At 39.9% G+C, this 16,050-nt stretch overlaps 1 protein-coding gene across 1 annotated transcript in view; it reads right to left on the bottom strand.

Annotated features, from left to right (window-relative positions):
• The window catches only part of LOC147255737 (serine/threonine-protein kinase WNK2), a 47,508-nt gene that overhangs the window by 21,154 nt on the left and 10,304 nt on the right, over positions 1 to 16,050 (bottom strand). The window contains exons 3-9 of the mRNA XM_086213654.1: positions 7,208 to 7,380; positions 6,758 to 6,978; positions 6,519 to 6,676; positions 2,955 to 3,043; positions 2,275 to 2,494; positions 259 to 538; positions 55 to 170 (exon numbers count right to left, since the gene is read on the bottom strand). Of these exons, the coding sequence (XP_086069780.1) occupies positions 55 to 170; positions 259 to 538; positions 2,275 to 2,494; positions 2,955 to 3,043; positions 6,519 to 6,676; positions 6,758 to 6,978; positions 7,208 to 7,380 (1,257 nt within the window). The remainder of the gene's footprint in view (positions 1 to 54; positions 171 to 258; positions 539 to 2,274; positions 2,495 to 2,954; positions 3,044 to 6,518; positions 6,677 to 6,757; positions 6,979 to 7,207; positions 7,381 to 16,050) is intronic.

Raw genomic sequence — 16,050 nt, 5'->3', positions numbered from 1 at the left:
TAATAAATCTGAATTTACATTGTCCACTTGGACGTGTATGCTCCTGATACAGACCTGCTGTGTTGCCATAGTGATAGGCTCCAGCAGGGACTGGTAGAGGACACTGTGCTGGCTGCTGTGGGAGTCTGAGTACACAGTGGAGCCCATGCCACTGTCAAGTGTGCTGTCTGCTGCAGAGACACACAAATCATGCACTCATAAAAAAGTCAAAGATTAAGCTAAACTGACTGTGACTGGTAAGAGCCTAAAGTCTCTTACATGTCACTGAGGTTGCACTGGCTGGTAGGTTACGCAGCTGGTTGTGCTGGTCGACCTCTGGCTCTTCCGGTTCAAGCAAAGGGGGCTGTCCAACATGTGCTGCCCCAGCAGAGATGCCCTGAGATGGTGCCATCTGGACCCCAGGTCTCCCTTCACCTTGATTTCCTGGAGCTGCAGCAGACCCTGTTCTCTCTCTTCTCCATTTGATCAGTGCCACACGGTCCCTAATCGACTTTCCTACAGTCTTACCATCACTGTCATGGAAGAAACTGGACTCCACCTGAAAAATAAAAGGGAAAAGCTTGACTTCCAGGATATTTCTGGCACTGATCATGTGAGAGAAGAGAGGGAACACTGAAGAAAGCATTTGAGGGAGATGGAGCAAGAAAAGGAAGGAACAGAAATCTATTTTAAGGAGAGGAACTATTCTTGTTGTCAGCAGCATTGTTCATTGTTCACAACAGACCGTAAGTTAGAATTTCCAAATAACAAAAACGGCAGTAGTCGGTACAATTCATAAGTCCTATGGGTGTACATGTAAAAAAAAAAAATTTCCCCGACTGATAATAAAGCCATGCATTAACTGTTAATGGAGCTTAAACTCTTTTGATACAATAGAGGAAATATGATGGATAGTAGTGTGATCACCCTATTATTGAATTATACATTTATACTGTGCAGCAAACATATATGTATGTTATAAAATATTTGGGGGGGAGGCACAGAGGGGCAGTGGTTAGAACTATCACCTCACAGTACAGGTTCAAGTCCTGGCTCAAGCACACAGTCTTTCTGTGTGGAGTTTGCATGTTGTCCTGGCTCAAGCACACAGTCTCTGTGTGGAGTCTGCATGTTCTCCCTGTGCCTGCGTGGGTTCTCTCTGGTACTCCAGCTTCCTCCCACAGTCCAAAGACATCAGGAGGGGACGAGGCTAATCGAATACTCTAAATTGACTGTAGGTGTGGCTGTGAGTGTGAATGGTTGTCTGTCTATTTGTGTTGGCCCTGCGATGGACTGGCGACCCATCCAGGGTGAACCCTGCCTCTCACCTGAGGGCAGCTGGGATAGGCTCCAGCCCCTGCACGACCCTTAACAGGATAAGTGGTAGAAAATGGATGGAAGGATGAATAAAATATTTGCTAAAGAAGATTTCTAAAGTAGTTACAGAAGGCATGTTGGGTGTCTTTTTTTTTCTTTTCTTTTTTTTTTTTTTAGCAAAAATTGGGTGCTGGGCAACCCTTACAGGGTGTCTGCTATTTTCTTGCCACGTAGTCATTTGTATGAAAAAAAAATGTTGCAGAGATAAAAGTGTGCATGCCGTCACTCCACTGGTACTATCTAAACAGGTTACGTTCTAAATCTCATGGTTTCATACAGATGCTGGGCCCAGCTCCTCCCCATTATTCCCTCACCTTTACATCTACACTGATCTAACAACCTCTCTTGAGTTCCACGAGATGAAAATCAGTCAGTGACAGAACTCTAATCCTTGCAGTGTGCATCATAAGCAAAAACGCAAGGGTTAATGACCAGAAAATGCTGGTTCACACTCTTCAATGACCCTCATGTTATCTGTTGGAGAAAATGACTCATGAATCAATGACAAGTAGTAAATAAACATGGAGCATGCCAGCCATGCAATCTCTTTGTCCTGCTGGTCCACATGTTTGCTCTCATCCCCAAGGCAACTGTTACAGGGAGATCTTAATTCATTTCTAAATCTCGAGTCTTGCCAAGGCCAAAATGTCACACATCAGAGAAGAGATGATAGACAAAAGGAAGATATTGGATTAAACACAGGAAATAAAAAGGCCAACAAGAAGGTTGTCTTATTGTCATTGGATCAATTTACTTTACATTTAACTATATAATCTTAATTTGAGGGAGAAACTCTGCTCCTAATGTGCTCTCAACTGACACACCAAACCACGATCTCCACTCTTATACTGAAACCAGATTTTCTGATTATACATGTAAATGCATAAAAAGATCTAACTATAACAGTTATTCACTCACCATCTCTTGTGCCACAACATCCGGGACATCCTTTTCCAGGTCAAACATGAACTCAATGGCTCCAGTCTCCTTGTACTTCCCTTTCAACTTCTTGTGGTCCTCCACCCACAGTTTCAGCGCTATTGAGGCCTTTTTGCCATCATCCTCCTCAGCAAGCTCCACCCTTACACCTGTGTCCTCAGCAAAGAAAGCATGGTTCAGTAGGTCCTTGATGGTGTACCTAGTGGAAAGAACAGCAAATCTCAGATGCTAGCACAAATTCATACCATCGAGAACATTGCTCATAGCATGTATATTGCAGCAGTGTGGACACACTGTACACACATTCCTGTAATGCAGTGAATGGAAATGTTTGGCATCACGCTGCTTAACTGTAGTACAATTATCATAATGATAACTTAAGAGTTATTATCAAATATGGGCAAGGATTACCTGCACTGCTGGGAGAAAGTCACTGACTGAACCAAATCATGCTTCTATAAAACATAGCTGCTGGAAGCCAATAAAGATTTATTTTCCCCCTGTATACAAACTCATTAGGTTGCAGATTTGAAAGACATCCTGCAGGGCTGTTGAGAGCCCAACTGCCACAGCAATGAAGCAGGGAAGACAAGACAAGGAATAAAAGAGGATGGACCCTATTGGCTGAACACTTGATAACGATAAGGACTGGCACTCACCGTTCCTCTTTCTTTTGGCAGATACATTCCCCAATAATCTCCTTGATTTCAGGATCTACTACCTTGTTGTAGCTAGCTGGCTTCACTCCCTGGGGAAAATAAAATATAAAATAGTCAGAAGGACATAACATGGGAGAATAGTGTGCTGATGAAAAATAATATAGGACAATATAGGATTTACAGTAGAGATACTTTTTTGAAATATCAGTTTGACTCCATCCCAGATTTTATCTTCCGAACATCATAAATTCACATCCTAGAGGCTTGTGATTGTTAGCAGCTATGGTCAATTTGAATCAGCATCAGGTCCAGGTCAGACCTGGCACTGACATGCTTCCGATCACAAATGGACACCTCAGAAAGTTCACACTTGGAATTACGAGTCTCCTCATGTCTTGAGTGACAATTTGTGATCAGCTCTCACTTTGTCTGCATAACATATACAGTACAGTGGGGCAAAAGTATTTGGCAGCCACCGATTCTGCAAGTTGTCCCACTTAAAAAAATGAGAGGTCTGTAATGTTCATCATTGGTACACTTCAACTGTGAGAGACAGAAGGTAAAAAAAAATCCAGGAAATCACATTGTATGATTTTCCAAGAATTTATTTGTATAGTGGTGCAGAAAATAATCATTTAGCACCAACAAACAAGCAAGAATTCTGGCCCTCACAGACCTTTTACTTCTTCATTAAGTAGCTCTAATATCCTACACTCGTTACCTGTATAAATGGCACCTGTTTGAACTTGTTATCTGTATAAGAGACACCTGTTCACACCCTTAAACAGTAAGACGGCAACCTCTCCACCATGGCCAACAGCAAAGAGCTGTCTAAGGACACCAGGGACAAGATTGTACACCTACACAAGACTGTTATGAGCCAATCTACAATAGGCAAGCAGCTTGGTGAGAAGAGATCAACTGTTGGAGCAATTATAAGAAAATGGAATAAATACAAGATCAAAGACAATCTCCCTCGACCTGGGGCTCCATGCAAGATCTCACCTTGTGGGGTACAAATGATCTTGAGAATGGTGAGGAAACAGCCCAGAACTACACGGAGGGAACTAGTCAATGACGTGAAGAGAGCTAGGACCGCAGTAACAAAGGTTACTATTAATAACATACTACGTCGTCATAGATTAAAATCCTGCAGTGCTCAAAAGGTCCCCTTGCTTAAGCCAGGACATGTCCAGGCCCGTCTAAAGTTTGCCAGAGACCATCTGGATGATCCAGAGGAGGATTGGGACAATGTTATGTGGTCAGATGAGACCAAAATGGAACTCTTTGGTATTAATGCCACTCGCTGTGTTTGGAGGGGGAAGAATGCTGAGTTGCATCCCAAGAACACCATACCTACTGTGAAGCACGGCGTGGAAACATTATGCTTTGGGGCTCCTTTTCTGCAAATGGGACAAGACGACTGATCTGTATTAAGGAAAGGATAAATGGGGCCATGTATCGTGAGATTTTGGGCAAACACCTCCTACCGTCAGGGAGAGCATCGAGGATGAAACGTGGCTGGATCTTCCAGCATGACAATGATCCCAAACACACCACCCGGGCAACGAAGGAGTGGCTTCGTAAGAAGCATTTCAAGGTTCTGGAGTGGTCTAGCCAGTCTCTGAACCTCAATCCAACTGAGAATCTGTGGAGGGAGTTGGAAGTCTGTGTTGCCCAGCGACAGCCCCAAAACATCACAGCTCTTGAGAAGATGCATGGAAGAATGGGCCAAAATACCAGCTACAGTGTGTGCAAAACTGGTGAAGACCTACGGGAAACATTTAACCTCTGTCATTGCCAACCAGGGTTACATTACCAAGTATTGAGGTGAACCTTTGATATTGATCAAATTATTTTCTGCACCATTATACAAAATCTTTGAAAATCATACATCATGTGATTTCCTGGATTTTTTATTTTTTTTTTACATTCTGTCTCTCAAAGTTGAAGTGTACCAATGATGAACATTACAGACCTCATCTTTTTAAGTGGGACAACTTGCAGAATTAGTGGCTTCCAAATACTTTTTCCCCACTATACAAATAAACATGTATATTTTTCCCTTTGAAAAGACTTCATACATTGTTTCTCATGGGTGGTAAGCAATGCTACAGAACTGTTTTGTAGAAGTTGGTGGTGTTTATCTTCCTGTGAAAGTTTGGAATTAGTTGCTTTTCTAAAAACCAAATGCCTGATAATGTGGAAGGTGACTATCACATCTGGTTGACCAGAACACTTAAAATTTTACCTTAACTCCAATTTTGATAAAACTAAAACAAAACTAGATAGATATTGTGGTCAAGTGGACTGTGTAAAGCGAGTGATAAATATTGATTAGCTTCTAAAATGTCAGATGTTATGATAATAGTAGATTTATATAGCTCAGCAGAAAGCCCTTCTTTACTAAGTCCATCAACAAGTTTTCTCAGTTACTCTCCAGCATAAATCTGTGCTGTTGACATTACGGCTCATTAAATTAGTCAAAAACAGATCTCTGCATTTAAGACATGATATTTATGCATCTATTAATCTAATACATAATGCAGCTCCATGATGTAGGAACTCAGGGAGTAGTATACAGCTATCAGAGTCTCTTTGGTCAATAACCTATTAATATCTTACAGTGCTCCCTGAAGGGCATTCTTATATGCAATTGGTAACAATGTGGAAACCTGTTTTTAGACACAAATGCACTGATGCTTTCCAACAATTAATATGGGCATAGAGGCCTTTCCTTTTTTAACAGCAGGGGAGAAAGCCTTCCCTCTGAATCCACCTCCAAGTCTCAAAAGTGGAAAATCAATGGCTGAATCAGGAAGTCTATTATTTAAACAAATCTAAAAACAGTTTGCAGTATGCTTTGCTGGGACAGATGAACACATTGAACTGGAATGGAATACAGCCTTTAGGCTTTATCTAAAAAACAAAGGAGAATTGGACTCCCTCACTGACTCCATATGGCTCATTAGTTTTTTCACCCTAGAAATTACAAGGCTGATGATCCAGCTCAAAAAAAAGAGAAAAGATATTGTGCTTGAAAAAACATGCAAACAAAATCCAAGGACCTATTGTGTATCAATGACTGCACAATACCCCTCTTAAAAGTTAAATGATCATCATTCAAATTATTAGTGTTTGTGCAAAAAATACGCTCCTGATTCTTTTTTTTGTAAGACTGTAGCACAAACAAGCTTATTTTCCTTTACTTCTGTGAGGATGAGGATATCCGTAGCAGTTCAGTTGTGATAAATGCACTTCTTCAGTTAATTAAATTTGTAAGCAACTAAAAATGTACTTGGTGTAACAGCTTATGTGCAATTTATTCAAGTCTGTTTTTGTCTGTAAACAAAAGCCAAATGTGACTGAAAGGTAAATAATAGTTTTGAATAGCTCACATAAACAATGCAAAATTAAGTATTGCATGTCTGTTCTGGAACTATGCCATTACATCAATCATGAGATGCAAATTGCTTTCATTTTGGATTAACTAAGAAAATTGCAAATACATATTTTTTTAATCAAATTTCTGAAACAAAGAGGTTTTACGGAAGCTGGACTCACACTAGTGACTTTGCGATAAATCTGGGCAGCATTCTGACACTCCGAGTAGGGGTATTCCGAAGTGGCCATCTCTAACATACACATGCCAAAAGCATAGACATCCACAGCCTCATCGTAGTGTTCCTCATACATCTCAGGAGCCATGAACTCTGGAGTGCCTGAAGAGAGAGAAAGTGTCCTCACTGGTTGGATTTGCCAAGTCTGCCGAATCTGCCAAGTTACACGATAAAGTGTCTTACCTATGACACTCTTAGCAAAGGAAGCTGCCTTGAGTGTTGCGAGTCCTAAATCCCCTATCTTGACCGACCCTGTAGGTCCAGTGATGAAGATGTTATCGCATTTCAGGTCCCTATGGATTATGGGAGGGCTCCTGGTGTGGAGAAAGTGAAGGCCTTTCAGGATCTGTCTGCACCAACTCCTTAGCACCTTTGGCTTCATTACCTTGAATCGTTTTAAGTAGCTGTTGGAAGGAAGGACAGACGTGTGAGTTGGTAATGGAAGAGTAAAGACTTGTGAGATGATATTGTATTTTAGTAAAAACAGAAAAGGTGGCATTTTTCTGACACACCCAAGAGTCTAGTAAATCAGAATTTGGTGTTGACATTTTTGTGGTGTAAATACTTTTTTGAATGTGTTACATTTGTGTATTTTAAGACGGACTTGTCAGTATTCGGTTAGTCAATACTTACGTCTTTAATGTTCCCGATGTCATGAGTTCTGTTACTAAAACGATACACTTCTTCCCTTTGAGTGGCGACTCCCAAAAGTCATAGAAACGGACAATGTTGGGATGCTGAAGACCCTTCAACATCTCTGCCTCTTCCTTAAAGCGATGACGTTCCACTTTAGACAGCTTGCGATCCTGGAAGAGAGAGGACAGATTTAGCTGGGAGGAAAAAACAGAGTGACCATGATGCTCTCATTAGAGATAGCTCTTGTTAAGCTAGTATGTTGGAACTATTGGATGGAAGAGGCCTTCACCTTGAAGGCAATTCTCTATACAATCTTAACTCGGGCATCTAGTGTGTTCTGCCAAGTTAAAAAAGACTAATTTAAGGTTTGTGTGTTTTTTAAAGCCGAAATATTTTTTAAAATGTTTCCAAAGGTAAAGCAATGGTCAGTCGACAACATGCATATGTTATCTTGCAGTTCATCCTCAAAAAGGCAGTGGTTAGGGATCCACCAACTGCCCAGTCAGGGACTGGAATGGAATTCAGAATGCACAGCCTGACCAGTGACAGACTGGACAGTGTAATGTGTTTCTGATTCCTAACTGGCTTGCCCCTCATCTGGAAGAGTAAAAAGTCCATTTCTGATAGACAGTGCGTCGATGCAAAGTTCAGAATGAGCCAGAGATCACCACACGAATAGCACAGTGAATCCAGTCAATTTTCAAAGTGAAACACAGTGTGCAGGCTCCTGATTGTGGATCAACGACCAAATCAGCAAAGTCCAAGCATGTTAATAAAGCTGGGCAGACAACTTGAAATCGCAACAGTGTGGAGGACTGATGTGATCAGTGTTGCGGTCGGAGTATGGAACAGCCATTGAGCCTGTTTTCTGCCTTTCCAGAAGATAACAAAGGGAGAACTGCTAAAGCTAGTAGCAAAAGCTTAGAGCCAAGCGCAAGCCAGCAACCTCTCCTAGCTGCCATTGGGTGCTGCATTCAACTGATTTTTCTTTGATAAGTAAAAAAAACTACAGCAATCCACTTTCAGTAGAATAACATTTGTACTCTTTTCAAGCAGATTTTTTTCCCCCAGAGTTGATAAAGTACAAAGGATCCAGTGACCTACTGTAGTTTGGCAGAACCAGTTCAAGTAATACTTTCTGTAATTATGAAAATTGAAATCGGCAAACATTGGTATTGGCAGGTCAAGCTAGCAAAAAAAACAAAAAAACAACAACAACAACAAAAATCAGCCGAGAAAAACGCAATTGGTGCATCTTTCGTAGCGGTTACAACATTGTTTCACTTTTCATGACTTACTTATTGCATACTGTGAACTTTCTGTGGCACCACTTTCCAACATATGTTACCAGAGTGGAGATCCAAATTCCAGCAGCAGCTGGATCAACTGACCAATACATTCAACAACAGTGCAACATATAACAACTAAAAAAAGCTCTGGGGCAAAGAAAATTTAAATTCAAGTTGAAGAGGGATGCACCCCAAACCACAAAGACAGTTGTGAGCAATATATTTGGGATCAATTTCAAAGTAATTCAGTTGATGATAGAAAGACTTGCAGCTGATTCAAATTCAACAAAATGTACTTAACAGGTTGTCATGTTCAATAAGTTATGGCCAACAGTGCAGGTGGCAATGGAGAGACACACATCAATGATGTTAAAAAAAAAAAATAGGAACCACCTCTATATGCTAACTGCTCCCCATATACCTCAAAATATATATTCACAAAGTATAGGACTGCCCCATGAAAGCCAACCATTTGTCAGAATCAAGTCAAGATTGTCTAGGAATTGAAGTTTTTTTGCAATGCAGGTTGAGATCTTAGCTTGTGTATTAGTGATGCTAAGCTAGAATGAGAGAAATGACGAACGTTTTTTTTTATTAATCCTCGTGGAAAGAAGGAGAGCAGTGTGATAATGCAAATCTTCCATCATATGCAGCTATCATACAAATGTTAGGAGGACCCCCCTCAAAAAAAAGAAAAACAGGCAAATCATCATATTGAACAGCAAATCAGAGTTAACTCAGAAAACTAAGTTACGTGCAGCCCTATTGAAAATAATACCAGCAATCTGTGATGGTTTGTTGTTTATTACATGAACTAATAACTTCAACTCAATTTTAAGAATCTCTTTGGGGGGGGGGGCCCTACACAGCATTACGGTTATCATTATCTTTTTTGATGTGGATGACTGTTCTTTAAGTCAGTTACTTATAAAATATATTCTACAATACATGTCTGAGATGTCTTTTCATTTGCTAGCTTTGACACATCCAGACATTGAATGTATGTAAATGAGAAAAAAAGCAAGGGTGACAAGCCACAGAGTACAAATCAGCACATCAACGTGGTAACACCCACTACTCACTGCAACTGAGGGCTACACATCATCGATCTCTTCCATCTTTCCCCATTTCCTTCACTTGCTTGCTCACTCTCTCATCCTCTACCTTTTGCTTTTCTCCCCCTCCCCCATATCTGCAATCTGTCTTCCTCTCTACACCCCTCACACCGACCACTCCCTTTTCCATCACCAAACAACCCCCGCGCACACAGAAATACATCTCTGGTAACCGTTCCTTCTCCATCCTGCCCCTGTACAACACCAAATTGCTGTGAGTAGCACCGAGTGTGGCTTTACTGCAATTTCCCTTTTTTCATGACTTATGTAATGCTTGACCCCACCCCTCATAGAACGCACCACACAGACTGTGGAATGTAATGAAGACAAACTTGCAAGATATAATCTATCTAATTATCCAACCACTGTGAACTCCTTGTGCAATGCAACAGCACAACAAATATGAAATCTGATTAAATGTCCTAAAAAGGAAGTAAGATGTGTGCAAGATGCAGTATGCTGAGAAGTGGCCTGACATGACAATGCATGGCGTGCGTGTGAATGTGGCATATCAGGTTTTGTGTGCAAGTATGTGGGGGGTGGGGATTTTCACTGCACTCTTTTAAAGTCCTATGAATAATTCAGTTCTGCAGAGAACCTTTTCTACTGAGGCGAGCTGAGCAATGGAGGGCTAGTACTGGGGCCGCCCAAGTTGGGCTGGGTTATCCCCAAGTGCTCTTTGCTGCACAGGAGCAGCACTTTGTTTATTTGAACCACAGATCTAAAACGAGATATAAGGGAGAATGACAGACAGTTTAAAGCCAATTTTAACCCTTGCACACTGCAGATTTCTTCCCTTAAGGGTGACATTCCCTTCTTTCCCCACTTTACTACTTCTTCCGTGCTCCCTGCTCCTCTCATCTCTGCTCACATCTTGCGGGAATCCTGCTGCTTCTCCTTCATAAACCCACTACCCCTACCATGGTATGTTCCCCAAAACTCATCACACTCCACCCACGCACACCTCCATTGGCTCTCTCATTGCAGATTTCCTTCTCAGCAGACATTGGGGCTTTTGCATAATTCAGATGCCACATGTAGGCCCAGAGGTGTTGTGCACAAAATGGTGAGATATACAGACAGCAGACATTTAGACACACAATCACAAGAAGAATGTCATTCCAAAGACAAACACACACATGCACACAGTAAACATGTTTCACAAAAGCATCAATATAACAAACATGTTCATTGCATTGTAGTTACTGAGAGGGATATGAGCTTCCAACAAGAATGACTCATTCCATTAGAATTTCAAACAGTGGTTTAAATGGGGATGGTGTTTGGGTGCATCAAAGTTTTCAGAGTCTTATCAATCCTGTGCTGCGCACTTAGTTTAAGAAAAGGGTACGCTGTGTACCGCAGCGTTTGGACGTGCCCAGGTAACACTAACACACACACACACACACACACACACACACACAGAAACGGGATCAAATCTGTGAACGGAACTCTATTACTTCAACACCTCTAATTGCTCACACAGTAATACAGACTTATCAGAATTAAATACCAACACAGAAGGGGTCTTTGCTGTACAGACACAGTAGATTAAAATGTTAGTTTTTAGAACTTTGCAGGAAAATATATCATGTAATGGTAAAATTGTGTTCAAACCCGTTGTCTTAACTTAAAGCACCTTTACTGTTGAGAGACTGCCATCAACTCTACCCATTCCCAGTGATCCGTTGGCATACCGCATACTTACAGGGAAGGAGGACTAAACACCGGTGCTGGAGAGGTGCTGACCAAGGCAAACATGTAAAATGGAAGGAATATACTATTATATCACCAATGTTTCAACATGACAAGTGTTCTTCCTCTTCTTGTATTTTGATATTTTCAAACCCCCTTTTGATTGAGTGGTATATAGTAGGGATGCAAAATACTGGATCCCTAGTAGTTATCCAATATTTAATAACCAATTCATCTTACAGATGATTTTTGTATAAAAACAAATGTATTGTTCATTTTGATAAACATATGCAAACAAGTGAAATTGGAAATAGTTTTATTTTTTACTTTATTTCACAAAATCATTGCTTCATCATAAACAACAATAACCATAAATGAAGAGACTAATCTTATTTTGCTGATATTAATTTAGACTTACAGACAAATACCAATATATGTAAAAAAATTTACCAATATCTATGGATACTGATGACATGGTGAAATTATTGTGCATCCCTAGTATATAGTATGGGAGTAAGAGTTACCAGTGCCAAATATATCACAGATCATTGATTGGAAGCAATTGGCTCTTACTTCTGCAGCTTAAATTTCACTGAGACCACTGATGCAATAAAATGCATGGTTTGGGCTGGAAGATGGGATCACTCAAGGGTCCTTACAGTGCCAGCAAAGGTCATATTCTGTTATCAGGTACATTTAAGTTATTTGGGATAATTGTGGTTTCAAGATATCTGAAGAGGAACAGCAAGTAAGCAGGAATGATGTTTACAAAAAAATGAGTAAAGTTCTTTTAAAAAAATATTGTGAAATCAAAATGTTCAAAAATATTTGTGATTATTCCTTTTGTAATAATCAGGCTGCTCTACCTTCATATTGATTCAAGTTCCCAAACACACATTAGTTAACTGTAGGGTACTCAATGCTCGGCTGTAAACAGAGCTGTAAAAAAAACAACTTGTTATGCTCAAACATCAGAACTACTGTGTCCACACTCAAACACCATGCACACAAAAATACAAATAAATATAAAACAAAATAAAATAAATATAACAAAATGCAGCTCAGTGGTGTGCTATGGGAGAGGCATAACCCATGACCTGATTGACATCAGAACAATGCAGCCAATTTTCCCTGCTGTGATTGAAAGTTCAGCTTGATAAAAACAGAGTAAATTACCATATGAATTTAGAGGGCTACAGCACGATGTCCACAATTGATTACCCACTGCACATGACTGCACCAACAGGAGACGAGCTGAGAGGTTCAAGAGTGTTGTGGCAGGCTATCTCTCTTGCGCATCAGTCTATAGGAAGTATCCCTTTGACAACAAGCAACAAGCTGAATGGGACAGATGCTGATAACATCATCATGCAGAGAAAGACATCAAATTCAACAGCTATCTAAATGCGTTTCTTTATTCTTTGCTTGAGATCATAATTTCTCTGTATTTGTGAATAAGTTTCTCTTTCTTTCATGTTCCTTACAAAGCAATAAAGGTCAGTCACAATGTTGATTAAGACAAATTTTAGAGGGATAAAAGTGCAGAAAGAGGGAGGCTTGGAGCAGAGTATCACAAAAAGAATATTTACCAATAAAAAATGTCATACTATTAAATGCAAGCGATATACAGCAACCAAACAATGTCAATAAATCCCTCTGCTGAGTTATATTGGTGCGCCTATTTCTATAATCATTTCGGGGCTCTAGACAAACTTTTCTACTGTTCATTTATTATTTTATATATGCTACAGCTAGTTGTTAAAAGTCAATACCCACTTAATTCTCCATGACTAATTGAACACAGACCAGCTGAATATGTGACAGATGGAAAGAAAAAAACCCACCAAATTACATGCTGCAGTGACAAGTCTTCACTGCCTCTATGGTATATACACACAAGGAGTGGGCCAAAATACCTGTTGACAGGTGCAGAAATCTCATTGAGAATTACAGAAATCGCTTGATTGCAGTGATTGCCTCAAAAGGTTGTGCAACAAAATATTAAGTTAAGGGTACCATCATTTTTGTCCAGGCCAGTTTCATTAGTTTGTTTTTTAAAATTATTCTGTTGAACCACAATTCAAAAGCAATGTTTGATTTTCATTAGTTAATTTTCAGTAAATATTTATTTGTTATTACTTTTGTCAGTTTCAAGTTATTTCAGTGACCATTGTGGGTTTTTCCGTCTTTAACGGAAGGGTACCAACAATTTTGTCCATGTTTGTATTATTGATAGAGGAGCACAAATGTCCACCTTTTTGTTCTTTTTTGGTCTACATTAATGTTGGTCAGAGCTGCAGCCAATAAATACACAAATCTTCTGCGGGGTCATTTGAACCAGGATTGAATGCCAATCAAACACTTTCCCATTACAAACAAAAGTCTGATGTTCGCAGCAGTTTTGGCCAGTAATATTCAGCTTTTGTGTTTACAGCATTGCAGATTTGAGGCAGAGCCAATCAACTGGTCAGTATAAAGCACAGACGCATGGAAAACAAGCTTTATTGCTTTGTTAGAAATGTAGGGATCCTTAAGGTTTTACACTTGGTACAAACTGGTCAAAAATGACAAAGTAGCTTTCCCAGGATGCAATCTTGATGGTAGGGTTTATGTAAACAAATATTCTCTCCATTTCATCTGAAAGTGCCTCACATATTTGCAGTACTCGAGACCAACAACCATTTGTGTAAACTTGTTAAGAGCGCAAAAGGTTTTAGCGTTAGTCGTATTAGGTACATATAAAAACACAATGTTAACCAATTTGTTTCCCTCATTAAAATATTCTCTTTCAATAATAACTTGACCTCATCCTGATCCTTAGTTAACAAGGAGCAGATTAGCATCATTTGGATTTGGCAACAATAGTGTGACAGGGATTTACATTACACTTATCAACAACTTCTAATACAGTATAATACCCAGACAACTAAACCCAGCAAACTCAATAAAAATGACACAATTTACTAAGAGGATTTATATGTAAAAAATCTACTTCCGGATATACTTGTAGAAAAAAACAAAACTGGGCTGTGTTGAAATCAAAGATGCTTAAAAAAAAAAAAAAATCACTTGCGCAAAATGCTGAACCTCCATGTGTGCACACGCACGCACTTATATCATTGTGAGGACTTTCATTGACGTAATACATTCCCTAGCCCCTCACCCTAAACCTAACCAACTAAACTGACTGCCTGACCTTAACCTTGACCCTAAACCTAACCACAACCTAATTCTAACCTCGACCCTAAAACCAAGTCTTGAGCTTCAAAGGGCCCTTTGAAGATGTGAGGACCGGCTAAAATGTCCTCACTTTCCAAAAATGTCCTCACTCTGTTGGTTAAATACGTATTCTAGTCCTGGATTTGTAGCAAGTACCCGAACACACACACACACACACACACACACACACACACACACACACACACACACACACTTTTTTGATCCATGCAGGAGAAGTGGCTTTACAAAAAAAAAAAAAGACAAGAGCACAGAGCATGACAAAATTCTAGAAAGACAACAAAAAGGAGGTTATGAAACTATGGGACATGAACCCTTGTTGCAGCGTGAACGAGGGATGTTAAATTACACGGTCACCCTGACAACAACAACTTAAGCAACAATTGATTATTGCAGTGCAGCTGCTGTAACAAAAGCTGGAGCTAGGCCAGGAATGGGCCAGCAGACTACTCACACCTGGATTGTATGCCATCAGTCACAACTGCAATTGGATTCAGTTCTCAGCTGAGCAGGCTCCTGTTATCTCTATTTTGGGATTATTTCCTGTGCTACTCCTACACCCAAGCTCCAAAGTGGCACTCAGGGTGGCAAGTATTTTTGACAAGAAACTGGTGAAGCTCATGAAAGGCAATGGGTAGAGTAAAAACTTGTATCACATAGCCTTTTCAAGAAGCAGTCCATCCAAGATGGGGGGGGGGGGGGGGGGGGCATTACAATTGAAATAATTTAACATCTACTCTGCTAGCTGGGTGATTGGGGAGTGAACTAGGAAATGTGGGGGGGGGGGGGGGGGTTGGATCAGAAAAAGTTATGAAGATGACATATCAAAGACCCAACCAAACTGTCTGTACTCAGAAAAACTAAGGAATGAAGCACTATGTTACACAATAGACTTGATGAAAGGCACTTCTGTTTGTCATATGGGTGTACAGTGTGAGTGTTATGTCTGGTTGATTCTAACTGTGAGTTAGCCAATGTGGATTTAGTACTAAACCTCCTATAAACCTCTTTCCGATCATAGACTTTATGTACACACTGCCAAACAAAGTGTTCTTTGACACAAATATTACATACATGCTTCTTGAAAAGACTAATGCCGTTTATGTAATGTCCATGACGACTGCTGGGTAAGGTTAAGATCAAATCTTTCTTTAAAGAGCAAGGGTGTGTTTCTAACCCATACAAACATAATATAAATAAACATTTTAAGATGTACTTACTGAAGAACTGTGACAAAGATACATAGGAAACAAATTTCTAGCTGTACATTTCAAAGAAAATCTTTTTTTTTTTTAAATGGCTTTAAAAAGACTTAAAGGAGAACTGTTGTTAAAACATAGGATTTTCATGTACAGCAACTTTCTGATATACCAATCAATGTATCTGTGAGAAGCCAATTAGGTGTGCACTTAAATTACTTTATTTTTTTTATTACTCAATGTCAGAAGTTATGAAAAACGGCCCACTGGAATTTTCTAGTACCCAAAGTGATGTATTCACAATA

This window comes from Aulostomus chinensis, chromosome 9 (genome assembly GCF_037954235.1).
Source record: "Aulostomus chinensis isolate RoL2024-O1b breed Wild chromosome 9, RoL_Achi_v1.0, whole genome shotgun sequence".
Taxonomy (NCBI): domain Eukaryota; kingdom Metazoa; phylum Chordata; class Actinopteri; order Syngnathiformes; family Aulostomidae; genus Aulostomus; species Aulostomus chinensis.
The sequence above is the reverse complement of the archived record's forward strand: the minus strand, read 5'-3'. Positions and strand labels throughout refer to the sequence as shown.